Here is a 27,923-nt window from a genome sequence, read left to right on the forward strand (position 1 = left end):
CCTTCCTCGCGCACCATCACTGGACCCAAACCGCCTGGCGCGCATCTCACGCCGCTAGGCGAAACTTAGCTCCAGACCGCATGGCGGGCATCACACACCGCCAAGCACCACGCGCCTGCAGTACCCTTTCAGTACCGCCACCGCTTGGCGGACATCACCACGCCGCCAGGCGCACTGTTCCGCTGTCACCGCCTAGCCCCACCATCACCCACCGCCAGGCACCCCGCGTCCGCTGTGACTACTGTCCCTGATTTAACTCTCGTCCGCCTGGCAGCTCGCTTACGCCGCCAGGCGCTATACCAGTAGCCCGATGCTACTGGTTTTTGACACTAAAACTGGTTCTAAAGGATAACAAAACACTCAACACAGGGAATTGCATCATAGTATGATTTTCCAAACACCAACCTTTAACTAATTTACATCACATCTATTCACAACCCAACCAATATGCTCAACATCATGCATACAAGCTCACAGGCTTTGGTCCTACCATTTACTACCTATAGGATTCATGCCACAACAGTTTTCTTACCAGCATAATGTAACATATTATCATGCAAGTACTTTCATTCATTAATGTAATATATATATATCGCATATGCAATATCTTTCGTATAACTCCCACCTTTATCTACTTTTAACACATGACACCAACATGCAATATCACACATTTCACACCCACCCTTTTATAACCTGTAGTAAAAGTTTGTCCCTTCGTACTGTTCCTACTCGAGATTTCACACACACTCACACATTCCTCATACTTCTCTTGGCATGAAATCATAGTGAGGACTCAACAAAACATCAACCATTCTCATGGTACACCAATTCACATATTCATACTCATCAACAAACATCAGTAAATCATAGGATAATCGGATTTCGTAACATCATATCGAATCACGAATTCATAACATGCATAATTGTTTCCAACCATCCACATAAACCCTAATTACACAATTTCACATCAAAAGTAATGTCTTGTCGCAAAATCCACATAGGTAGCGTATATCAACATCAAAGTTCATACCCGAACATACAATTATCACGACCACCCCACAGATATTCCAAAAGCATCAAAAATAACCAAAAAATCGTGAAACTGTGTTCGTGTCGCCTAACGGTTCATCCTCTACCGCCAGGCGGTTCATCGTTGATACCCAAAAACTGGGTCTGGTGCGTGTGTCGCCTGGCGGTCACGCGCGACCCGTCAGGCGGTTTCTGGAAAAATCCCAGAAACCCGATTTTCCATTCTGATTTTCACGAAAATAACAACCCCCATTCCCTCATACATCATAACCCAGTCAATAACGAATAAAATACAATATCAAACAATCATGGGAACTCCCCTAACCTGGTTCCCTCGCTTAGGCTTGAAAACTGAAGCTTTTCCTTGGATCCCTGATGAACTCCCCTTGATCCTTCAAGTTGCCATTCTATTTGATTTTCAGCACCCTTGGTTGTTCCTCTAGCTAGGTTTCTCCCGCCCCTTCACATTCTTACCCAAAAATAAAATTGATAAAAAGAAAGTCTATGGTTTTGTCCAAGCCAAGGTTTGAACCCATCACCACACAATTCAATTTCAAGTGCACAACCAATTCAACCACATCATATTTCGTGATACAATTCATGCTTCAAAGGTTATATCCTACTATCACGCTCTAATCACAATCTCATATCAAAATAATACACAGATGGCATACATAGGACTCGAACCCAAGTCCTCTCACACAATAAAGTACTCTCAACCATTTGAGCTAATACTTTTCCACGTTATGAAAGTTAACATTTAATGCCATAAAGGTTTCTCCTACCTGCCTTTATTAAATAATTATTTATTTAATTATTTAAATTTTGTGGGTCTTACACTCTCCTTTTCTTTCTCCCTCTTCCTCCTTTCTCTTTCTCTCTCTCTCTCTCTCTCTCTCTCTCTCTCCTTTCTTTCTTTCTTTCTTTCCTTCTCACTTCTTCTCACATAACCATTGTTCCTACAAAGAACAAATAAGATGAGTTAGGCACAAGTGTCACCTTACCATGTAGTCCACTATCTCCCCAGTTGGCCTCTTCCCGGTTGGTACATGTCAGCTTGGACCTAGGAGGGGTTACCTACAAAAGAGACTCTGAAGCTCAAGTAAGTCAAAGCTCTCAGAAGGTCAAATTAGTGATTAATGAAGTAATGAATGCGTACCTTTAATTACTGGGGTCCACATGTATTTATAGAGCATTAACCATTTTTGGTTATGTCATGGGTCGGGCCCTAGCTTGGGCTTTAGTTTGAGCTGTAAGTGGGCCTAGGCCCTAACCCAGGCCCTTAGGAGGACCTACTGAACACTAGGGGGGCTTGGATTTTATTAAATATATTTGGAGTAGCCGGCCTAGGCCGACTACTTTTGTTGGCGGTTTACATTGGTCATGTGTCGTCTTTTGCAGGTTGTCCCTCTAGACATTCAGGTTATCGGTTTAGGCTGGTAAGGCTCAGGCCAACTCAGCCTAGGTTGATTACTTGACTGCTTTGGAATATATGTATCGTTTTATTACTATTTGGTCGAGTTGGCTAGGTGTGGTACACTAGTCCCCCAGCCTTAGCCGATATAGGTGTCGGTCAAGGGTGATATATGTTGGTATGTTAACGGGATCGGCTGGGTGTGGTACATCAGTCCCTCAGCCTTTAAGTGTGATGAACAATGTTAAGGCTAATGGTGATGAAAGGTTGATGGTAGGTGAAGAAGTGTTAGGGGTCAAATTAGGGGGTTTTGGCACCATCGTTTTTAAAAGTTATGTCTCTTGTAATGATTGTGTCGATTGGTATGGGTTGTTGTTTTGGTGGGAAGGGGTTTTTGCCATTTGGAATTCTGGCCTATAAATATGGATTTCAAAACAAGTAAGGGTTTACTGGTTCATTTGCGAGAATTTCCTATTCAGAGATCTTGTGTGCGTTTTCTTGTCCGACTAGTTCCCAATTCCAGCCGACATCTTTCCAGAAACACGAGTAAAGGTATGTCTAGTAGTGATAGCATGTCGTTATCTACGTTTAGTAATGAGAGTGTAGAGTCGGGGAGGAGTATAGGTAGACAAGTTGACGAGGAGTGTACCAGTTCTAGTGGTAATGTAAGTGGAATCCCTATGGAAACGGTGAGGGAGGTCCGAGAAGATCCCCTAGAGGAGCTGGCCGAGAGTAATTGGCCGGCCAAGGGCGGTTATAGGTGGGTAGTTGCTGATGTCCGTAATCAATCATCCTTATTCTGGTGGTCTCGCCTTCTGAACTCTTGGCTGAATTGTACGCCTGTCATCGCAAAGAGTGTAAGCAGAAGTATCATTTCCTTGGAGAGGGTTAGCGCCATTGACCGTGTGTGTCACGGGCAGGAGGGGGCAACAGAGAAGTTCTTCTACATGTACATGTGTCACTTTTCTCAGCTGCATGTGCGGCTGCCGTTAGATGATTTCACTATGGGTGTGTTGCGCGTGCTGGACGTAGCACCTACGCCATTGCACCCAAACAGTTGGGCTTACATGCAAGCCTTTCGCATTTTGTGTCAATCTTTATATTTGGAGCCTTCGCCTTATGCCTTCCTATATTTCTATGATACTAGACCCCGCCATCCGACAACTTGGCTGTCTCTGATAAGTCGTCCCAGCATTAGTAGATTGGACGCATTTTCCCAGTCCTTCAAGCATTTTAAGTACGGGTACTTCAAAGTCGTGGTGAAGGAAGAGGGAAAGCCCTATTTCTTGAACACAGATGGGAGTACAAAGTTCCCATTTAACTGGACGGGCACTCCTTCTCGGTACAAGGATATGGGGATCGATGAGTTGTCGGCAAGGGATAAGGAGGTGGTGAAGACATTGATGAAGTTTGTTGATAAGTTGCCCACTAAGGGCCTAGTTAGAGTTTATAATTCGGTGCATCCGATTATAGATATTGAAGGTATCTGTTTGTTACTTAAAATGTGTTATTGATTCTAAGTTGTTTTAAACGGGGTTTAATATGTTATTGTAGGGCACATGGCGCAATCGGGGAAGAAGAATTTGGCGCTATTCCAGTCGTTGAGGAAGGAGATGGCCGCTAAAGCGAAGGCGGTTGGGAAGACTAATGTTCCCAACCTGAAAGAGTCCGTGGTGGAAGTACACGTGCATGACGGAACGAAGAGGAAGACCGAGTTGCCGCCTCGCCACGACAAGGGGAAGGATGTGAAGAAAGTAAGGGCAACCTTACTCGGGGCGGGGTCGGCCAGTGGGGGTCGGTTAGCGAAGTGAAGGGGCCAGAATCTGGGTTGATTGAGTTGCTGGAAATATCTGTCAGGAAAGATATCGCGATCAATCTCCCAAATACCATTATAAACTCCATTGATAGCATTGAGGCGGATCATATAGTGAGGACAATGGTGGAGTTTGGAAGCAAAACCTTGATATTAAGCCGCCGTGTGGGGTCTTTATATCGGCGGGAGGTGAAGGAGGGAGGTCGGGAAAAGGTAGAAGAGTTGCAGGGGAAAGTCGACAAGTTTGAGGAAGAGAGGGCTGCGTGGAAGAAGGAAAATGAGGGTTGGGAGGAAGAGAGAAAGAGGTTGGCAACGTGGAGGGTTCGATGTTTGGATTCAGAGGAAAAATTGAACAAGAGAATAAGGGAGTTGGAGGAAGAGTACAATGATCTGAAAGACAAGTATGATGGTGCTGTAGATGAGCTTGATGACCTGAAGAATTGCATTATACAAGAGCACATCAACGAATTTGAGAAGGGACTATGTCAAGCATCCTTTTTCCATCAGGAGGTTGACATTACGGACTCGACGTTTGATGTGAACAAGGACGTTATTGATGGGAAGCTTGTTAAGGAAAATGGAAGCAGTCCAGATGAGGAGGTAGAGGAGAAGGCAACTAAAGAGGAGAGGGAAGCGGGTGATGACGAGGAGGTGGCCCCTGATGCAGCATAGTAGGACTTTTGATTTTTGTTGATTCGAAAATATTATTTGAGCCTATGTCTGTAATAGTCAGTACATTATGTTACGTTCGTACACTCTTTCCTTTGTGTTTAATGCGATTATTGTTCTATATGTTATTGTGTATGTTGGGTTTTGATGAGTTGTGGTGTATGTATGGCGCGATTGATTGTATGTTAAGGGTGTTCGACCCAGGCCGCTTACTGGTGGTAAGGGTGGGGAACTTAAACGAATTAACCACGAGTAAAGGGTTTTCGACCCAGGCCGCTTACTAGTGGTAAGGGTGGGGAACTTAAACGAATATGAAAATAAAGACATAGGAAAGTCGTATAGTTGAGAACCCTTCGTTTTATTTATTGAATATGGGGTGCCTCGTTAAAACCTCCCTGGCCAAAACCCTCCTTAGGGAAAAAAGACCAAGTGAGGAAAAAGAGTACACCCAGGGTTACAAGTATTCGGTTTAGTGCAGTATACATTTAACTGAAATAGAATTTGAGGTGGGACACATTCCAGGTGTTGGGTATCTCTTCCCCAGATAAGTGTTCAAGGCGATAAGCTCTTCCTCCCGCGTCTTCACGTATGCGGTATCGCCCGTCCTAGTTGGCGGAGAATTTGCCATCCTTCTTTCTTGCACTGCTGGCCATTCTCCATACTAAGTCCCCGGCTACGAATGATCGTGGACATAGGTTTGCATTATATTTTTTGGCAGCTCTTTGTTTGGCGGCTAAGTTGCGTATCTGGGCTTTTTCTCTGAGTTCGGGTAGGAGGTCGAGATGGGTGGCCATGTTTTGGTGGTTGTGGGTTGGGTCGTACAGTTCTCGGCGTAGGGAGGGTTCGCCAATTTCGACTGGTATCATGGCGTCTGCTCCTTAAACTAGGCTGAAGGGGAATTCGTTTGTTGATGATTGAGGGGTGCACCTGTAAGCCCATAGTACTTCTACTAACTCTTCGGGCCACCAGCCTTTGGCGCTATCTAATCTCTTGCGCAGTTCCACTAGGATAACCTTGTTGGCCGCCTCTGCTTGTCCATTAGTTTGTGGGTGTTCTACAGAACTTGTGATGTGTTTGATGCCCAGACCAGTGTAGAACTTGGCTAGCTCCTTATCTATGAATTGTCGACCATTGTCTGTGATGATGGTATGTGGAACACCATATCTGCATATAATATCTTTCCAAACAAACTGCTGAACTTGTTGGGCCGTGATGGTGGTTAGTGGCTTGGCTTTTATCCATTTGGTGAAGTAGTCGACGACTACAATTAAGAATTTCACTTACCCCTTGTCGGGTGAGAAGGGGCAAAGGATGTCCATTCACCATCTAGCAAAGGGCCATGGGGATAGTATGTGATGGAGTTGTTCTTGCTTCTGGTGGATGAGGTTACCATGTTTTTGGCATGGTTTGCACTTTTTGACATAGTCTTGGCAATCTGCTTCTATAGTCGGCCAGAAGTACCCGGCTCTAAGGACTTTGGTAGCCATGGTACGTGCGCCGGAATGGTAGCCACAAATGCCTTCGTGTAGCTCTTTAATAATATATTGTGCTTGCTCTACCGTGACACATTTGAGGAGAGGTTGGCCGTATCTGCGTTTGTAAAGGTCATCGCCTATCATGGTATACCTGGCGGCCTTAGCCAGCCAAGTTTTGTCCGCATCTTGTGGGGGGTTACCGGTTTTTAGGTATTGGATATAGGGGGTGGTCCAGTTATGGTTTTGGGAAGGGGTGGTGTTGTCAGTTGGGGCGTAGGTTAGGTTTTGACAGGTATGTGTGATGGAGGGTGTAGATAATGTTTGCTGTAATAGGGATCGGTGGCGGCTTTTTAATTTGGTGCTGGCCAATTTGGAGAGGATGTAGGCTCTGATGTTGTCGGTCCTTGGGATGCGTTCGATGCGGACTCGTTCAAAGGCGGATTGAATGATTGCATGGACCAGATGATAATATTGTAGAAGGATGGGGTCTTTAATCTGGAACTCGTCATTTAGGTGCCCTACAGTAAGCTTGGAGTCGGTTTTGCACGTTAGCGTCTTGACACCTACTTCGCGGGCAAGGGTAAAGCTGACGAGGATAGCTTCGTATTCGGCCTGGTTGTTTGATGTTTTGAAGGCAAAGTGAAGGGATTTTTCGATGAGGATGTCGTTAGGCCCTTTTAACACAATGCCAGCACCGGCACCTTATGGATTTGAGGAACCATCTACATGAAGTGTCCACTGGTCCTCTGTGGGTGTGTGCTGGAGGTCATTGACAAAATCTAAGAGACATTGGGCTTTAATGGGGTCGTGGGGTTCGTAGCGAATGTTGAATTCCGACAGCTCGACGGCCCAGGATGACATCCGTCCGGGTAGATATGGTTTTTGCAATATTTTTTGGATGGGGTAGTCGGTTTTGACGATGATGCTGTGGTTTTCGAAGAGTGGGCGTAGGCGGCGAGCTGCGTGGACTAAGGATAGGGCCAACTTCTCTACCATTTGATATCTAGTTTCAGGATCTTGCAGCATTTTGCTAACGAAGTAGACAGGATGCTGCGTGCCTTCTATCTCTTGAACGAGCGCGGCGCTGACGGTGTGATCGGTGGCTGTGATGTATACGATGAGGGATTGGCGGGTGTCCGGCTTGTGGAGGATAGGTGGTGAGGTTAGGGTAGTTTTTAGTTTTTGAAAGATTTGTTCACAATCATCAATCCACGTGAATCAGGTGGATTTCTTTAGGAGTTGGACTATGGGTTGGGTTTGTTCAGCCAGTTTGGGTAGAAAGCAGGAAATGGCTGTGAAGCGGCCTATGAGGCGTTGGACCTCTTTGATGGTAGCGGGACTGCGCATCTCGATAATTGCCTTGCATTTTTCGGGATTGGCCTCTATGTCGCGTTGGGTCAACATAAACCCAAGAAATTTACCACGGTCAACGCCGAATACACACTTGTCAGGGTTGAGGCGAAGGTTGAATTGGCGTAGTGTGGAGAAGACCGTTGAGAGGTCCTCGGCATGTTGGTGGTGGCTTGGAGACTTGACAATCATATCTTCAACATATACTTCGACACATTGTCCCATTAGATGAATGAAAACCTTGTCCATTAACCGTTGGTAGGTTGCTCCAGCGTTCTTAAGACCAAAAGGCATAACTCTATAGAAGTAGTTGGCATCATCCGTGATGAAGGCGATCTTGTTCATGTCAGATACGGCCATGGGGATTTGGTTGTACCCAGAATATGCATCCAAAAAGCTAAGCACTTTATTCCCTGCCGCGCCGTCAACAAGTCGGTCGATATTGGGTAAGGGGTAGGCATCGCGAGGGCAAGCTTTGTTCAAATCCGTGTAGTTTACACACATCCGCCATTTGCCATTGTCTTTCTTCACCAAGACTACGTTAGAAAGCAAAGTGGTGTACTGAGCTTTTTCTATGAATCCTGCGTTTAGTAACTTTTCGGCTTCAACCTTAGCCGCTAGTCGACGTTCTTCGCCAAGTTCTAGCTTCTTTTTGGAGATGTAGCGGGCTTCTTTATAGATGAATGGCTTGTGGGATGCTACTAGAGGGTCCACCCCAGGTAGGTCAGCGGCTGACCAGGCGAAAAGGTCGGTGTTGCTGATGAGGATGAGGTTGATGGAGTGACCGTTAGGAAGCTCTAGAGGGGAGGTCTCCTCAACTGGTTCGAGACGAAAGTCCCGGCCTACTCTGGGGTCGAGATCTTCGCCTGATAGGGCGATGCCGGAGCCAGGTGGTCGCTCAATGTGGTTGGTTTGTTGAATTGGGAGTTGTGGGCGCAGGCTGGCCATGTAGCATTCGCGTGCCAGGCGTTGGTTGTAGTGGACAGTGAGGATGTCACCGGAAGGAGAAGGGAACTTCATGGCCAAAGTAGGGGTGGAGACAACAACGCCAAGGGTGTTGAGGGAAGGACGACCCAGGAGGACATTGTAGGATGTTGGTGCGTCGACGATAAGGAAGTGGATTGGAATGGTTTTGGTTTGGGTTCCTTTGCGAAACATGGTGTGAAGGTCGATGTAGCCGCGGGTGGATACTTGTTCGCCAGAAAAGCCATAGATGGGTTCGTCATACGGGACCATAGCGGTGTCTGGGAGTTGGAGTTTTTGGTAGGTGGCCCAGTAGAGAATATCAACGGAGCTGCCTTGGTTGACAAGGACTTTCTTAACGGCGTAGTTCTCGATTTCAACGGTGATGACCATGGGGTCATCTTGGTGATGGTCGAGGCCATGAAAGTCGTCATCTGTGAAGATGATGAGAGGCATACAGCGTCTGTGGTGGGAATGGGTGATATGATTGATGGATTGAATATGGCAGAGGTGTTTCTTTCTGGCAGAAGAAGTGGATCCTCCACTAGCGAAGCCACCAGAGATAGTGTTGATAGTGGCACGTAGTGGAGGATCTGTGGGGGTGATGTCGGTACGGGCCGGTTGGGGTTCCTGGTTAGCGGTTTGAGCTAGGCGTCTGTCGTGACGGGAGTCGTGTGGAGGGCGTTTGTGGTCGGATCGAGGGGGTGGCGGGATCGAGAGGAATGATCGTCTCGTCAGATGAAGCGGCGAAAATGACCAGCACAAACCAGTTCTTCTATCTTATCCTGGAGTGTTTTGCAGTCTTCTGTAGTATGGCCATGGTTGCGGTGGTAGCGACAATACTTGGTCATATCAGCGTTAGGAGGTGTGGTTGTCTTACGTGGTGGAGGGATGAGGTCAGCTTGTAAGGCTTCATCAAGGATGCGGAAGCAGGTTACGGTAAGAGGGGCGTATCTGGTGAAGTGGGGTTGGCGGGGCTCGTGTAGGCGGGTATCAAGGCGGGGAGGTTGCAGGGTAGGGTTGGCGATGGTGGCTACATAGTCGCTGCAGAATTTGGTATGGAGGGTCTGCATCTCCTCCATGCGGACATAGTCGGCCGCGCACAATTTAAGTTCGTGCATAAAGGCAGGTGGATGGAGGTAGACGTTGTTGGCGAAGGGGCCGGGTTGTAGGGTAAGTGCCATGCACTGGAGGATCATCTCTTGGTTGAGGTGTGGGGTGCGAAGAGCTGCCTTATTGAAGCGATCTGTGAACGCTTTAAGTGGTTCGCCTTGTTCCTGTCTAATGCCTAGGAGGGAGATTGTGGTAGTTTGGTGTGGACGACTGCCAGCAAAATGGGTGGAGAACATGTGTGAAAGAACGTCGAAGTTGTCGATGGAGTAAGGCGGAAAGGTTGTGAACCATTCCAGAGCAGGGCCCTTGAGGGTGGTGGGAAAGGCTTTGCAGAAGACTGCGTCTTGGGACGTGTACAGGGCGACATGGGTGATGTATACTTTGAGGTGTTCATCAGGGTCGATTTCGCCGGTGTAGCGGTCCAACGTGAAGGGTTCCCACTGGGCAGGAAGGGGGGTGTTGGCGATAAAGTCAGTGAAGGGGTGACGACGTCTGGGCTGGTGGCGAGGGAGCAGATAAGGTGGGATGGGATGGTTGATCATAGCGGGGAAGGTGGAGGTAAGGTTTTCTTTTTTTTTCCTTCTTATCTTTTCTCATGACCTTATCTTCTTTTTCTTTTTTTTCTTTTATATATATATATATATATATATATATATATTTTATCTCTTTTAGAAGATATATACTTAAATAAAAAATGTTATATACATTATTCATTCAAATAATTTATTTTATATATAATTTATAAAACGAATAAATCTAACTATATAATGAGCTGTAATAAAAAGTATAATATTTATAAATTTAATTAGATGTATGTATAGAAAGAGGAAAATAATTCATATTTGTGCATGTGAAAAAGTTATAAAATAATATTTTTAATATAAATATTTAGGTCAAATATCCATAAATTGAATGATATATTTATATATTATAAAAGTAATTTCTATACATTCATTTTATGTCAAAGAGAAATAATATAATATATAAAATTAAAATAAGTAAAAAATTAAACAAAATATATACTTTTTTATTTTATTATTTACTTTCTAAATTCATAGAATTAAAAAACAAAATCTTCTATTAATATTTATCATTCAATTTTCATAATAGTATTTTAATTGTTTTAAACATTTAATACATAAGAAATTTTATATTTTAATAATTTGAAATAACATCTAAGAGAAAACTTTAATTTTTAACCGTAATTAAAAAAAGATAAATATTAAACTTTTTTTTTACTTAGATTATTATTTTTTTCATTCAATCATTGTTTATTTAAGATTGAAAATTTATAATATAATTATTAAAAAGAATTATTTAAATTTTCAAAGGCTACTTCTTCTAGAAAAAAAATTATATTTTAACTATTTCGTATTATATTCAAAATATTCTCATCTTTTGCATATTCGTACCATCACATGTTTATTATTGATTACACTCATATTAATTGTTTGTATTATATTCGTAATGTTCTTATCTTCTTGCATATTGGTACCATTACATGTTTACTGTAAAGGCCATTAATTTTCTGTCCTAATAACCAAGGGGTTGTCCCAATCTGTTGGGCCTAAGACTGGTCCATGAGGTGCCCAAAACCACCTAAACCAACCCTAACACCTTCATTCTGCAAATTTTCAGAGAAGATTGTTCCCCTACTCCCTTGTAGTTGAAAACGTAGAGCTCTACTAGGGCATCATTTGAGCAACTATTGTTTCACTCTAAAGTCTCATCCAGGTAAGTTGAACTTGGACTTTACCCTTCCCTTTCCATTCCAGTACCTTAGTCTTTGTTTTGAGTTGAATCTAAAACCTTATGCTTAGTATTGTACGTTTGTTTCCAGTTTTACTGCACTGTTTGAGTCGTCGTACTCCCCTCTTCTTAGTGGACTTCTATGCTAGCATTTTAACCCCACTCGAGATAAGGGAAGTTAGGATTCATGTTTTTAATTCACTTTTTACATGCTTTGGTCCTATTTCATGTTTCTGGTGATAGTATGTTGCTTATGATAGCGTGAAAATGCTTTGGGTGTTGTTGTGAATGAGTTTATGGTTGAACATGTGTGGAACAGTGGGGGAGAACTGATATTCTCGCCCAAGCGAGCTCATCTCGCCTAGGCGAGAATAGCAGTTTGCTCGAGTGCTCGCCCAGGCGAGGGGCTGTGTTTTTAAGCGACGAACTGTCTCGCTCAGGCGAGACAGCCTCGCCTAAGTGAGAGCTCGCGAAATCTTGCTGTGACACTGTCGCAGTCTCGCCTAAGCGAGAGTCTACAGCTTGAGCGAGAGCACTCCTCTCGCCTGAGCGAAGGCTCCCAGCTTGAGCGAGACCTAGCTCGGGTTCTTGCTCTTTTCCTTATATGAATGTTGTTGGTTGTTTGATTGGCTGGTTTGCTTGGTTTTAAACATAGAGAGGGTGGATATGCATGTACTACGTATGTTATGGGTTGGAATTAATGAGTTGGTGGTGAGCTTGGCATGAGATATGTTTGATGATTGGTTATTTATATGAAATGACATGCTATTGGTGTGCATGGGAAATTCATGATTTGTTGGTAAGGCATGGATAAGGTTTGGGTAGGACATAATCCCATGACCCCTATAGTGGGAACTCATGGTAGTGCCTCATCACATGGACGTAATTCCATGGACCCTCCTAGTGAGATTTTGTGGTGGTGCCTCAATGTTAGGACGTAATTCCACGAGGGTATCGTGGTGGTACCGCAAGGCCAGGACGTAATTCCATGAAGGCCTCATGGTGGTGCCTCATGAACGGACGTAATTCCATGAAGGCCTCGTGGTGGTGTCTCACTACTAGGACATAATTCCATGGATCTCGTGGTAGTGCCTCATGATACGTATCCAAATAGTGAAGTATTGGTGTCTTATATGGTTTGGTACCTCATGTGTAGATGTCTGTTAATTATGATTGACTCTGAACTTGCATGTTGAGTGTTGTGATATAAGAATCTTTTACACTAGCTTACCCTTTTGCTTGTTTGTATGATTGTGTGTGTGGTTTCCTCCATTGCGATGATCATCAATCTTATTGATGTGAGTAGGTGTGAGAACCCTTGGCAGTGATAACGATAATAGGGATGCCGCAACTTGATGGTTATGGACGAGTATCGGGCTCACTATGGAGCCCACAACTAATGGAGTTTTAGTAGTTTAAGATCCTCTCGTTCTGGACGAGACTCTGTACTTTGTTTTGGGCCATGTGGGGCCTCTTTTTACTTGTTATGGATATGTTTGGAGTATTATATATCTCCATATCTCAAACTCTGTACTCTCTGATTATTTATGTATGCAACGCCTTAGAAATTTGATGTTATAATTTTTCGGGACGTTACATTTCCTATTGATTACACTCATTAATTGTTTGGACATATAAGATAAATGTTAATAAAACAAAAAAATTAATCGTTTTAAAACTTTCAGGTATGTTTAATTAAACTTTTTGAGTTTCTTAAGTATTCAAAAACTTTTATATTTTTAATTAAATTTTTATGGCTTAATATTTTTCATTAATAAAATAAGAATACTATTATTTAATTAACAAAAGAAATCAAGTGATGAAGACTCGATTAAAAAAATAAAAAATTTAACAATTAGATAAAAAGAATTTAACAAAATCTCAATCAAAAATATCTAAATTTTAGAACTTAATTAAACTTGAAAAACACACCTAAATTTAGGAAGACCCCAAACTTAATTAAAATTATCTTATATATAAATGAAAATCGAATATTGAAAATAATAGATAAAAGAAATCTCCCCAACTTATTCTTAAGTTAATTGTAACTAACATTGCCTTAATTCATTTTATCTTTCCTTTATAAATCCTTGCTGAGAAATTAGTAACTGACAAATTATGCAAGAGTCAACAATTCCTTACAAAAAGCATAATAATAACGCTTAGAACAAGCCTTGTACAAAGAGCAGATAAAATTGATGATTACATTGTCATGGAAGGGGCTCATCCATAATTGTTCAAGGGGAATGACTTAGCTATAACAGGGAATCACAAACAGTCTCACGGATTTGTCCGAAAAGGGTGTCCCTGAGTGTCTGGTTTGGGAGGAGCACTGTACAGCAGATCATGGATTTTGGAATACATCAGCATCTGAGAGGGGTCACCACCACTACTGCTCTGTGAAGCACGAGAACTCTCCTGCAATTTGATCTTCTCGTAAAGATACTGTTTCTCTGCCTCAGCTTCGTTTAATCGTTGTTTCAGGTAGTTGCTAGTAAATTCCTCCTCTGATTTATCTTGCTTGGCAAGAGCAATCCTCTGGAGCCTCTCAGCCTCTCGTTTAGCCTCATTAGCCTTCAATTGGAACATATCAGCCTCCGCATTTTTGAGCCTTACAATTTTCTCCAACTCTTCTATCTGCAGCTTCCTTTTCTGCCTCTCCATCTTGAGCTCTGCCACTTCCCTGGATTTGTCAGCTAATTCACGATCGCAAGCTTCAAGGGTCATGCGAGCCTTCTTGAACATCCTCATCTTCTCATCCGCTACTATTTCCATCTTTCTTATAGCCTCCTGCACTACTTCAGCAATTCTATTACATGCATCTTGTGGAGCAATCAATCTTCCGTTTTCTCCATTTTCCAAGCCTTTTTTAGAGTCTACCTCAAGCTCTTCAAATAGTACAAACATTGATTAGAACAAGAGGGCAGTAATAGCATGTCAACCCTCCCAAGAACAAGAGGGCAGTAATAGCATGTCAACCCTCCCAACTCCCTCCTCCACCCACCCACCCACCCACACCCCACGTCAAACACACACAAAAACAAAAACAATAGCCTTGCTTAAAAACAAAAAGTATATAATGATGATGTAGCATTGGCATTATTGATGATATCTGCTTTTATAATTACAATGATAGCGTGCTATTGCTACCCATTTTCTTCCCATGGGTGTTATAAATTAGACTTCGGGATTCAATAAAGAGAAAATTAGATGGTGCAGAAATGATTTCAAAACATGCAACGAAGAAAACATATACAATGCTGTAGTCTAACAGCGTCATTTATCAGTTCTATATATAGTCTGATAGATATGGCATTGTTTACAAAAGGAGGAAAACAAACAGTTGAAACACTTAGAATAGAAATTATAACTGTTACAGACTTATATAAGTCTGTTAGGGGCTTAGGTGTTTTTAGTTGTTCGGTTGTTTTGTAAAGTTTTGGGAAGAGCTGAGAGAAGGTCTCTCAGAATTCTAGAGTGGTATCTCGTGTAAACATATATTGTATTCTTGGTCATTCTTCCTGTCACATTGATAGGAAAATAATCCGTGTTCAATACAGAAGAATATCCAGTGTTGTGAAACATAGGCGTTCTATCAAACTGTTATCAAGAGCTGGTTGGCACAATGGAGGGGTAAAGCCAGGGTATGGTCAATAGAAGGATGGAAGCTAAATTGGATGGGTCGGAAAAGATGATCTAAGAAATGGCGCAAGATCGTGATAGAACTGATAAACAAAAATCATGATCTCTTCCAACGTTTGGAGGACTTGTTGCGAGGTTAACAGGGGTCGTCGAAAAGTTGTCGTGTGGAGCAAAGACAGAGGATCAATCTTCCATAAGGAATACTCATACAGAGGAACGGAATCGGGTGGACACAGATCAGGGTTGTGTCAGTTGCGGTGGAGGAAACTGGATATTCCAGTTTTTGCAGGTGAGGAAGCCTATGGGTGGATAAATCGGCTGGAATGTTATTTTAGATTAAAGGAAGTTTCTGAAGATGAAAAAAATGCAAGTTGTGGGTGGCCTTGGGGGGGAAAGCACTGAATTGGTTTCAATGGTGGGAGACATGCACTCAGAATCCTTCTTGGGAGGCGTTTAAGGTGGTGGTGGTAAAGAGGTTTTAACCAAACATGTTATGAAATCTTGACCGGATTAACACAACGTGGAACAATAACAGTTTGAGCAATATGTGGGATTCTTGAAGGGGATTGAGGAAGAATACTTAGTGGGACTTTTTTTCAATGGATTAAAGGAGGAAATTAAGGCAGAAGTCAAGTTATACGAACCTGATACGCTTGCTGATTTGATGCTTAAAGCTCAAATGGTAGAAGATAAGATTCGTGTTAATTCTAAAGGAGGATCATCTAGTGTTGCTCGCCCTACAGCTAGCTACAAGCCTTATACAATCACCAAAAGTCTTTCCAGAGGAACTGGAGGTTCGGGGGATCGGTCAATTTCAATGAAGGAAAAGGAAAAACTATGGAGACAGCCAGTGTGGTAAGCAGGTCAGCGTTCTAGAGGCACACTCCCTTTAGAAAATTATCAGAGAGACCGAGTTGCAAGATATATGGTCCAAACCATAGTCTCTCTGTTTCAGGTGTGATGAGAAATATGGTCCAAACCATATTTGCAGAAACAAACAGCTACACATGTTGTTACTGACTGAGGAAGAGATCACAGGGTTAGAAGATATTCAAGATAAGGCAGGGGGCAGTGAAGGAAATGGGGATGAGAGGGAGCAAGTGTTATAATTATCCTTGTGCACAATGGTTGGGTTGACAACAAAGAAATCTTGAAACTCTGGAGTAGTATTGGGTCAGAAAAGGTGGTGCTCTTGTTGGACTGTGGGGCATCTCACAACTTTATTTCATCCAACCTTATTTCTAGGTGTGGGCTGCAACATGAAGACACACCTCCTTTTGTTGCGGAAGCTGGTGATGGCCACAAGGTACACTGCCAAGAGAAATGTCAGGGATTTCTCTTGGATCTGCAGGGTCTTCGGATTCAACAATAATCTTTTGTTTTTGATTTGAGTGGAGCTGACATTGTTTTGGTTGGGTCTTGAAAGGCTGGCAAGTTTGGGGGAAGTTAAGGCAAAGTTTGGTCAATTAAGATTAACTATTAGCAAAGGTGATATAGAATATAACAGAAGATCCCACTTTGTCCAAATCACAAACTTCATTCAAAAAGGTTTTGCAAAGAAAGGAGGAATGAAGGTTCTTGTTACCTGCTCAAATGGGGAGAAGAGATGGAGGTCCATAACATTCAAAATATTCCTGCAGAATTACTCAACATCTTGGAGTTGAATGATGCAGTTTTCCATGACCCAGTGGGATTACCTCCTAGCCGCAGCCATGCCATTCACCTACAACAAGGAGCTTCTATCCCTAACCTCAGACCCTATAAATATTCTCATCAACAGAAAAATGAGATTGAGACACTAGTAATTGACATGCTTCGCACAGGGATCATTCGGACTAGCATAAGCCCTTATTCAAGCCCGATAATATTGGTTAGAAAGAAGGATGGAAGGTGGCGATTTTGAGTAGATTACAAAGCCTTGAACAAAATAACCATACCCAATAAATTTCCAATTACAGTAATTGAGGAACTATTGGATGAATTAGTAGGGGCGACCATATTTTCGAAGTTGGATTTGAAATCCGGGTATCATCAAGTTCTGCGGGAATGTGATGTTGAGAAAACTATTTTTCGGACTCATGAAAGCCATTACGAGTTCTTAGTCATGCCCTTTGGGCTGACTTATGTCATGCCCTTTGGGCTGACTTAATACAGCAGCAAGTTTCCAATCTTTAATGAATGAAATCCTTAAACCTTTTTTAAGGAAGTTTGTGCTTGTGTTCTTTGATGATATTCTGGTGTACTGCCCCAGTTTGGACATGCATGTGCAGCACTTAATGGAGGTTCTGAAGGTGCTAAAGGGCCACCACTTGAAGTTAAATAGAAAAAAATGTAGTTTTGGACAGCCAAGCCTGGAGTACTTGGGCCATATCATTTCAAGTCAAGGAGTTGCAGCAGACCCCAGGAAAGTGGATGCTATGTGCAGTTGGCCTGTACCTAAGGATGTCACGGCCTTAAAGGGATTTTTGGGGTTGACTAGGTATTATCGAAGGTTTGTGCAAGGCTATGGGAAGATTGCTAAACCTTTGACCCAACTATTAATAAACGAGGGGGGTTTCACTAGAATAAAGAGGCTCAACAATCTTTTGAGGAATTAAAAGGGGTTGTGCTCAACTTCCTATCCTAGTTGTTCCAGATTTCCCCAAGCCATTCATCATCAAAACAGACGCATGTAGCAAGGGTTTGGGAGTTGAGTTGTTACAGGAGGGCAAACCATTGGCCTTTTGGAGCCAAACTCTGTCAGAATGGGGCCAAAATAAAAAATCAATTTATGCAAGGGAGTTGATGGCAGTGGTCCAGGCCATACATAAATGGAATCATTATCTAATGGGGGGCCATTTCATAGTGGTTACATACCAGAAAAGTCTACGGTTTCTCAAAGACCAAAGATTATTAACAGAGGAGCAATTTAAGTGGGCCTCTAAATTGATTAGGTTTGATTTTGAAATTCAGTAGATACCTGGGAAAGAAAATACAGTGGCAGATGCTTTATCTAGAAAAGGATATTTTTCTAGCTTTATCTAGTTTCCAAATTGATGAATGAGAAGCTTGGAATGAAGAAGTTCAGCAAGATTCCAAGCTCACTTCTTTAATACCGGATCTAATTTTAGATTCTAAAGCTCACCCTGGGTACGAATGGAAGAAAGGCAGATTGTTTTATCAAGACAAATTGGTGTTACCCAAAGGGTATTCATGCATTCCCCTTATTATTAAGGATATGCATGAATCTCCAGTTGGGGGCCACAGTGGATACTTTAGAACTTTCAAATGAGTGGCGGGAGTGGTGTATTGGGAAGGCATGATTAAAAAATTTGTCATGCAATGTGAAATTTGTCAAAGGAATAAGACAGAAACCTTGGCTCCAGCATGGTTACTTCAACCTCTACCAATTCCCACTCAAGTCTGGTCCAATATCTCCATGGACTTCATAGGGGATTACCTAAGGCCCAAGGAAAAGATATTATTTTTGTAGTAGTTGATAGATTAACGAAGTATGCACATTTCTTTCCTTTATCACACCCTTACACATCAGCAGAGGTGGCTCATTTATTTCTTAAGAAGGTGGTCAAACTTCATGAATTTCCTTCCACTATTGTCTCAGATTGAGATCAACTCTTTTTGAGCAATTTTTTGCCAAGAATTGTTTCAGCAAGCAGGGACAAAATTGAAGTTTAGTTCAACCTACCATCCTCAAACGGATGGCCAGACACATGACCCCATTGGCTACCGTGGGCGGAATTTTGGTTCAACACCACTTATAATGCTTCCTCAACAATGACTCCTTTCAAAGCTCTCTATAGTCGGGATCCTCCTCTCCTTCTTCAGGGGACTACCATTCCGTCTAAGATTGATAGTGTCAATCAGCTGCAACAAGAAAGGGATGATATCCTTAATGACCTCAAAGTTAATCTATGTAAAGCCCAGGACCAGAATCGAATACAGGCGAGTAAACATCGTAGGAAAGTAGAGTATAAGGTGGGAGATAGGGTATATCTTAAGCTACAACCCTATAGGCTTAAGTCTTTCGCCAAACGAACCAATGAAAAGCTTGGTCCTCGATTCTATGGCCACTATCCGGTGCTTGATCGTACTTGAGACTGAGACTTTAAAATATATGAGTAGTGGACAACAGTACCACTCTCCTCCTCTTCTATTTATAATGAAGCAAGTACATATGAAAAGACTACTCTAAGATACTAGGCATGATTACATGCAACAGTAGATACGGCAGTAGATAGTTTCCCACACTCAACACCCTACACATAGGGTTAATGATACAATAGGTAATAATTCTAACACTCCCCCTCAAGCTGGAGCATACAAATTGTATGAACCAAGCTTGGAACAAATGAACTCAATCCAAGGTCCCCTTAATGACTTGGTCAACACATCTGCAAGTTGGTCATTTGACCCAACGAACTCAGTACAAATTTCCTTGGTCATCATTTTTTCTCGAACAAAGTGGCAGTCAATTTCTATGTGTTTAGTTCTCTCATGAAACACTGGATTTGATGCAATGTGGAGAGCAGCCTGGTTGTCACAGTACATCTTCATGGTCTGAATTTCACAGAAGTTAAGCTCTCGAAGAAATTGCTTTACCCATATGAGTTCACACGTGAGAGACGCCATTGCCCGATATTCAGCTTCAGCGGTGGATCGAGCCACTACATTTTGCTTCTTACTTTTCCAAGAGATAACATTTCCTCCAAGGAGGACACAATATCCCGTAGTAGAGCGTCTGTCAATAGGAGAGCCTGCCCAATCAGCATCACAGTACCCAGAGATTTGAACATTTCCTTTATCTCCATATAGCAAACCTTGTCCTGGAGCCTTCTTGAGGTACCTCAAAATACAGATGATGGCATTCCAATGTCCAAGACATGGAGTCTGCATAAACTGGCTAACAATTCCAACTGCGAAAGATAGATCAGGCCTCGTAATAGTGAGACAAATTAACTTTCCAACGAGCCTCCTATATCTCTCTGGATCGGAGAATAATTCGCCTTCTTCTGTTGTTAACTTCTGATTTGGGTCCATAGAACTCTCTACTGGTCTGCAGTCAATCATACCTGTTTCTTGTAATATATCAAGAGCATATTTCCTTTGAGAGATTACAACTCCATCTTTTGACTGAGCTACTTCAATGCCCAAAAAGTATTTGAGGCTTCCGAGATCCTTGGTTTGAAAATGTTTACACAAGTGCTCCTTCAATTGAGATATTCCAGTAGTATCATTTCCTGTAATAACAATATCATCAACATATACTATTAGGTAGACACATTTCCCAGGAGAGGTGTGTTTGTAAAAAACTGAGTGATCTGCCTCACTGCGTCTTAACCCAAATTTCTGAACAATGGAGCTGAATTTTCCAAACCAAGCTCGTGGTGATTGTTTGAGGCCATATAAAGATCGATGCAATTTGCATACCATACCAGACTCCCCCTGAGCAACAAACCCAGGAGGTTGCTCCATGTAAACTTCCTCCTCAAGATTACCATGAAGGAAGGCATTTTTGATATCCAATTGATGAAGCGGCCAGTGACGAATTGCTGCCATGGCAAAGAAGAGGCGAATAGTAGTCATCTTGGCCACGGGAGAAAAGGTATCACAATAGTCAAGGCCATAAACCTGAGTGTACCCTTTTGCAACCAATCGGGCTTTGAGCCGATCAACCTGACCATCGGGGCCAACTTTAAGTGCATACACCCATCGACAACCAACAGCTTTCTTACCCGAAGGGAGGGGCACGAGCTCCCAAGTATGATTGCTTTCAAGAGCCTGCATCTCTGCAATCATGGCTTGTCGCCATCCAGGATGATCAAGTACTTCATTCACATTTTTGGGAATAACAACAGAAGACACTGAGGATAAAAGTGAACAATAGGAAGGAGATAATCGGTGATAGCTAAGAAAATTATAAATGGGATGTGGATTTCGAGAGGAACGAGTACCTTTTCTGAGAGCAATGGGCCAACCTGAATCACCTTCACCAGGAGTCGTGGGATCAAGAGACGAGAGAGAAGAATCTGAAGTAGGGGATTCACCATGTTCTTGAACAACTGGACTATTCGTCGGCGTCCTGTGTTGGAGAGAATCAATAGGTGGAGATGATGGCTCAGGAGGACTTTGGTCGAGACTCGGAGGGACAGGGACATTGGAAATATTGTACTCAACCACGGGAATAGGAAGAACCTGCTGTATGACATGGACATCTTGAACAGATGGAGAGAAGTAAGGGGTCTGTTCAAAAAATGTAACATTGGCAGACATGTAATATTTCTTGGTTTCAGGAGAGTAACATCGATACCCTTTTTGAAGTCGTGAATAGCCCAAGAAAACACATTTGAGAGAGCGAGCAGAAAGCTTGTCTAACCCGGGAGACATGTCATGAACAAAACATACACAACCAAAAACTCTAGGAGAAGTGTGAAAGAGAGGATTTTCTAGCAACAGAATGGAGAAAGGGACCTTATGATTGAGAGAGGAAGATGGCATCCGATTAATAAGAAAACCTGCAGTTAAGATGGCATCTCCCTAGTGATGGACAGGAACGTTGACACTAAGCAAAAGGGTACGAGCAGTTTCAACTAAGTGTCTATTTTTTCTTTCTGCTATACCATTTTGTTGTGGCGTATGAGGACAAGTAGACTGGTGCAGGATACCATAGGAACTCAAAACATTAGATAGAGCAGACGAAAAATACTCTTTGGCATTGTCACTTCTTAAGACTTTAATTACTTGACCAAATTGATTCTTGATTTCATTCAAAAAGGATGTGAAGAGGGATAATAATTCAGAACGATCTTTCATAAGATAAACCCAAGTACATCTCGAATATTCATCAATGAAAGTAACAAAATACCTAAAGCCAAAAGATGAGACACGACTAGGTCCCCAGATATCGGAATGGAAGACAGAAAAACTAGAAGTACACTTTGATTGAGACCTTTTAGGAAAGGTAGATCTAACATGTTTTCCTAGTTGACATGACTCACATTCTAAAGTCTGGAGACGACTAAGTTCAGGAAACATTTTCTTTAACTTGGACAGGTGAGGGTGACCAAGCCGATCATGTAACATTTTAGGATTGGGAGCTGCAACACATGACACACGTGGACGAGATCCAAAATGGTATAATCCGCCTACTTCATATCCTTCTCCAATCTGTCTCCCCGAGCCACGCTCCTGTATAACAAAAGATTTGTTATCGAAGGTTACAGAGCAATTCAATGTTTTGGTTAACTGACTTAAGGAAATTAAATTGAAAGGACAATTGGGGACAAAAAGAACAAATTTTAGATTTAAGGACAGAGATAAGATGGCTTGACCGACTCCCTTTGAGGATGTTTTAGAACCATTTGCGAGGGTTATAAAATGAGATTTTTCTTGGAATGAAATGGTTGAGAACAAGGAGGTATTACCAAAAATGTGATCAGAAGCACCAGAGTCAATTACCCATGAATTGTGACCTTCCATGGATTGAGAGATGCAAACAGTTGATGTACTTGGAGCTTGAGATGACTGTGCCAAGCTGTTGGATTTGAGGCGTAGGTACTCTTGATACTCGTCCTCAGTGAACTTGGAGTCAGTAGTCTCTGCCTGGGAGACATTGGCTGTTTTGGCAGGAAATCCATGTAAAGTGTAGCAGTTTTCTTGGGTATGACCCATCCTTTTACAATACGTACACTGAGGACGCCCACGACCTCCACGTCCACCTCCTCTAGTTCCACGACCTCCTCTTCCTCGGGTGGCGACCATGACAGATGGTTCCATTACAGCAAGAGTTTCTGGAGTTTGAAGAGTTGGAACACGTATCATGTGGGAGATCAAAGTTTCCATGGAAGGAACCTCATGAGAGGTCAAAAGCTGATCTCGGATATGATTAAAGTCTAGGTGTATAGCGCGGAGGATCATTACCATATAGTACTTGTCAAGCTTTTTCTTCATTTCATCTAGAGAGTCGACTTCCAAGAACATTCGAAGTTCTTCCACAGCAGCTTGAGCGTCATTCATGAATGACATCATATCATGGTTAGTCATTTTCATAGATGCCAACTTGTTCGCCGAATCATAGAGGCGTTGAATATCATTTGCATAGATATTCTGAGTTCGCTTCCAAAACGAGTGGCAAGTTTTGAAGGCCCGTAGAGACATCAAAAGTCGTGGTTCCACCGGCTGCCACAATAGCGCACATAGTTGGAAATCTGCTTGTTTCCACTGTTCAGCTTTTTCAGAAGGTACGTGACTGCCATCTTTCTCAAGGTGTTCGTGGTGTCCTTGACCGAGAAACCACATCTCGACGACAGCGGACCAAGATAAGTAATTTTGGCCATTTAGTTTCTCGGACGTGATGCAGGGGCTTCCGGAGAATGAAATAGCACTCCCAGTACCTCCAGTGGCCATGATATGATCAAGAGAATAAACAAAAACAGAAAGGATCCCGGAAAACAGTGAAACAGTGATGATTTCGAATTTGAAGGTGTCGATTTCCACAAGAGGTGCTACTGGACTTCACCGGAACAGAGATTTGAGGGTCAAAACGGGTAGAGGAGGCTCCGGCAATGGCGACGGAGGTGGCGCGACGACGAACTGGTGACTGGAAGGCGGCGCGTGGGCGGCACGCGCCTGACTGCAGCGAACAGAGTTGACGCGCGTGGAGGCGCGTGGCGACGGCGCTGCCTGCGACACCGGCGGGGTTGGCTGTCGCGCGGAGAGGCGGTTCAGATCCGATGGTTTCCGGACGGAACTGCGTGGGTGACGGCGGCGGACGGCGACGGACGGTGGCGGACGGCGGCGGACAGCGTCGGACAGCGGCGGACAGCAGCGGACAGCGGCGGACAGCGGCGGACAGCGGCGGACAGCGGCGGAGGACTGCAGACAGTGGCGGACAGTGTTGAAATGTTGTTTGACAGTGTTGGGTAGTTCAGAAACGAGGTTAAACGAACTTGGACAGCCGCGGACGCGGTGGCTAACGGCGATCAACCGCGGACAGCGGTGACGGACCAGATGAGACAGAAACCAGATCGGGATCGACCCGCTCTGATACCAACTTGAGACTGAGACTTTAAAATATATGAGTATTGGACAACAGTACCACTCTCCTCCTCTTCTATTTATAATGAAGCAAGTACATATGAAAAGACTACTCTAAGATACTAGGCATGATTACATGCAACAGTAGATACGGCAGTAAATAGTTTCCCACACTCAACACCCTACACATAGGGTTAATGATACAATAGGTAATAATTCTAACAATCGTATTGGGCAGGTTGCCTACAGATTGGAGTTACCTCCTCAAAGCAAAATCCACCTAGTTTTCTATGTTACTTTGTTGAAGAAGGCCATTCAACCCCCTAATGTGCCTCAGCCCTTGCCTCCAACATTAACTGAAAAATATGTTTTAGCAGTCTATCCAGAAGAACTACTGGATATTAGGACTACCAACAATAGAGATTTAGAAGTTCTAATTCAGTGGCAGAACTTCCACTTACCGAGAATAGCTGGGAATTGGTGGAATGCATTTCTAAGGAATTTCCTAAATTTCACATTGAGGACAAGGTGAAACTTTATGGAGGGGATAATGATAGATATGGTATTGTTTACAAAAGAAGGAAGAAAACAGACAATTGAAAAAGTTAGAAATTATAATTGTTACAGACTTGTATAAGTGTTAGAGGCTTAGGTGTTTTTAGTCGTTCGGTTGTTTTGTAAAGTGTTGGGAAGTGCTGAGAGAAGGTCTCTCAGAATTCTAGAGTGGTATCTCGTGTAAACATACGTTGTATTCTTGGTCATTCTTCCTATCACATTGATAAGAAAATAACCCGTGTTCAATACAGAAGAATATCCAGTGTTGTGAAACATAGCAGTTCTACTATAGTCTTTGTGCAATTTATTTTTTAACCAACCTTGTAAAAATGTAGACATAGAATTCAATAGATATAAAGAAGACAAAATTGTAAAAGCATGATAGTTCCTTATCTTTTATATAAAAGGACATAAAACAAGATTTCCAGTACCTTGGAAAAACATCAAAATTGCCCTGCAAGCAGCCTTTGAATCTATTTTTTTAGTTTTCAATTTTTCCTTCAGATCATCACACTTCCAAAACAACTTTCTCCCACGAGGGTCTTTACTCCCGTGAAAGATCCTGCTAACATAATCAAGTTCCCTCATTAATGCCTCTCCATCCCATGACGGCGCACAGTGCTGGAAGACATCTTTTACCCAACCCAAAAGTTCTGAAGTCCTATTGCAAGCTTGACACCGGAAAACCATTTCACTGGGTCCTGCCCCGCTCTTTGAAGAAGGGCCCATGAAAATAAGTTGCTGACGAATGGCACAATCTGTGTGAGTCCAATGAGAACACAAATCACATCCAATCCAGCGGCAGGTATTCACCTCAAAGTCAAACTTGTTGCAGATCACACACATGCAAAGATTGCAGAAACCATTAGTGCCATTGCATATTTCACAGGTACAATCATCAGCTGGAAGCTGGTTTTGGCACGCTATGTTTCTGCATCTCTTATAGCCAAAGATCTCAATTAGGGAATTCTGTGAAAGACTGATGCTTGGATGCAAAAATCCCTGAATTCCAGTATTTATTGCAACAAGAATTTCAAGTTGCACCCGATGTGCTCTGACCAGTGTCTTGGCTGTCAAATCAGTTCTGCCCTGAACAAACTTCTGTAAAATGAAAAATTCTTCTCTATGCTGCGAACCATTCCCTCCATCAAGGATAACTCGAAGCCCATTCTTCAACTCTTCTAGATATTCCTCAGGTAGACGATGCATTTTTTCACATATTGTACCGATACTTTCTCTGGCAATGTCCTGAAGAGTAACTTTGTCTGCACTAGAAAAACGGTGAATCACATTCTGCTCAAGGCAATTAATCTCTGCTTTTCCATTCTCAGTCTTCTTTGTTGTAGCTGCATCCGCTGTAGGCCATGTTTCTTGAGAACTTGCACTTTCAGCCGGAGATTGACGGAGATTGTCAGAGTTTGATCTTGGTTCATCAGGAGACAGAACAGGATCAGAAGAAACAAGAGACAGTGATGTTTGTAGTCCCCCAACCTGTGATTGCGAACGCAGAGGGAGCATTTTTGGAGAGGACCCCTGGTCGATGCTACAGAAGAAGATCATATCATTTAAAAGATCTACACTGTTGATGCAATCACTAGCGCAAGGTATTACATGGACATTTATAAAACACAACACAGTTTAGGGAAATCATTGTTCAGTAAACCCAAAATTAGGGCTTACAAAAACCCTCCGTTAGTTGAATTAATTTGGGGATTTAGTCAACTATCAGCGTTTGCTACCATTCAATAGATGAAGATCCGACTGCAAATGTAAATTATCAATAATAAAATAAATTCATAAAGCTAGCAATCAAGACTAAGATAAAATGCTTCTCATCTAGCTCGACATCTTACAAACACCAACATATGAACTCTGAAGCTAATTGCTTACTCAATTAATTCCTTAATATGAAAATCAGTAAATTTGCTTACTCAATCAAATAACTGCGAGATTTGGTCGTTCCCGTGCGAACACAGATATAAGAATCACACCCTAAACAGCTGAAACTAGCTTCCCCTTAATCAAGGCTTGGAACTAACAGACTATGCAAAAGTTAAAAGAAGAAATGAAGTTTGAAATAGAGGAGCTTACTGTCCTGAGGAACCCAAAAGGCAGATCGAATAATATTGATGAGATTGATTCAACAAAGCAATGATCTGAAGGAGGAAAACAGAAGAAACCTAACTCGACAAGAGGCTGAAAGGGAAAGCCGTGTTTTTTAACGCAATGGATGACCGATTAAGCCGGTTCTCCGCAGTAAACCCGTGACCAACTATTCTGGTCGTGACAGTGAACTTGTGATATCTTGTTGCGTCCTAACAAATTGGGAACTCACTCTTTAATGATTTTATATTTTAAGGTTAAAATATATTTGTGTTCTGATTTTCGTGAAATTTTGTTAAATTAATCTTAATTTTGTTTTTTTAAATAAATTTTAATTTTTATTAATTTTATTTAATTTGATTTTTTTAAAATATAATTTAAATTATTAACTGTTATAAATAGTGACCTTATTATTTCACAAATTTTTTGATTTTTTTTAATTTTTTTTATTTTTTATCAATTAAGTCCTAATTTTATTTAAAATTGAACAATTTTATTTCTAGTCAAATTTAGTTTTTATATGAGTTATAATGATGTAAATTTTAATATATTAAATAAAAATGTGAATTTTAATATAAAAAGTAAATTTGGTGAAGATAGACAAAATTGCTCAATTTTAAATAAAATTGGGACTCGATTGAACAAAAATAACAAATATAGAGACCAAATTGAATATAAAACATTGACTATAACACGTGACACGCGGTTGGGTTGACACGTGAACATTTAGAAAACTTTAAAAAAATTTAAAAGATTTTAAAAAATTAAAAACAAATTTAAAAAGATTAAAAAAAAAACACAAAGTGACACATGACTGTCATTGTTCATGGTTGTTAATGATTTAAACAGTGTTAGCAAAAAATACCCAATTGAATAAAATTAACGAAAATTGAGACTTATTTGACCACAAAAACAAAATTAGAACTGATTTGACAAATCTTAACAAAAATTGAGATCAAAAAGGTATTTTAACCTTTCTTTAATTCAATGCTATGATTGGAAAATTATTCTTAAA

The 27,923-nt window shown here is 42.0% G+C and overlaps 1 protein-coding gene across 2 annotated transcripts; it reads right to left on the reverse strand.

The window, feature by feature from the left end:
* Positions 1-13,669: 13,669 nt before the first annotated feature.
* On the reverse strand, positions 13,670-27,108 carry LOC114188661 (OBERON-like protein). Of its 2 annotated transcripts, none has more exons than XM_028077237.1 (3): positions 26,897-27,108; positions 25,237-26,348; positions 13,670-14,463 (listed from the first exon to the last, which is right to left on the reverse strand). In XM_028077237.1, exons 2-3 carry the CDS (start codon positions 26,321-26,323, stop codon positions 13,856-13,858), a joined length of 1,695 nt encoding a protein of 564 aa, XP_027933038.1. In that variant the 5' UTR covers positions 26,324-26,348; positions 26,897-27,108; the 3' UTR covers positions 13,670-13,855. The 2 variants fall into 2 exon arrangements, with proteins under 2 accessions (XP_027933038.1, XP_027933039.1); XM_028077238.1 differs by having other exon boundaries at positions 26,737-27,091.
* Positions 27,109-27,923: the final 815 nt, after the last annotated feature.

Source organism: Vigna unguiculata, chromosome 6 (assembly GCF_004118075.2).
Source record: "Vigna unguiculata cultivar IT97K-499-35 chromosome 6, ASM411807v1, whole genome shotgun sequence".
In the NCBI taxonomy this organism is placed as follows: Eukaryota; Viridiplantae; Streptophyta; class Magnoliopsida; order Fabales; family Fabaceae; genus Vigna; species Vigna unguiculata.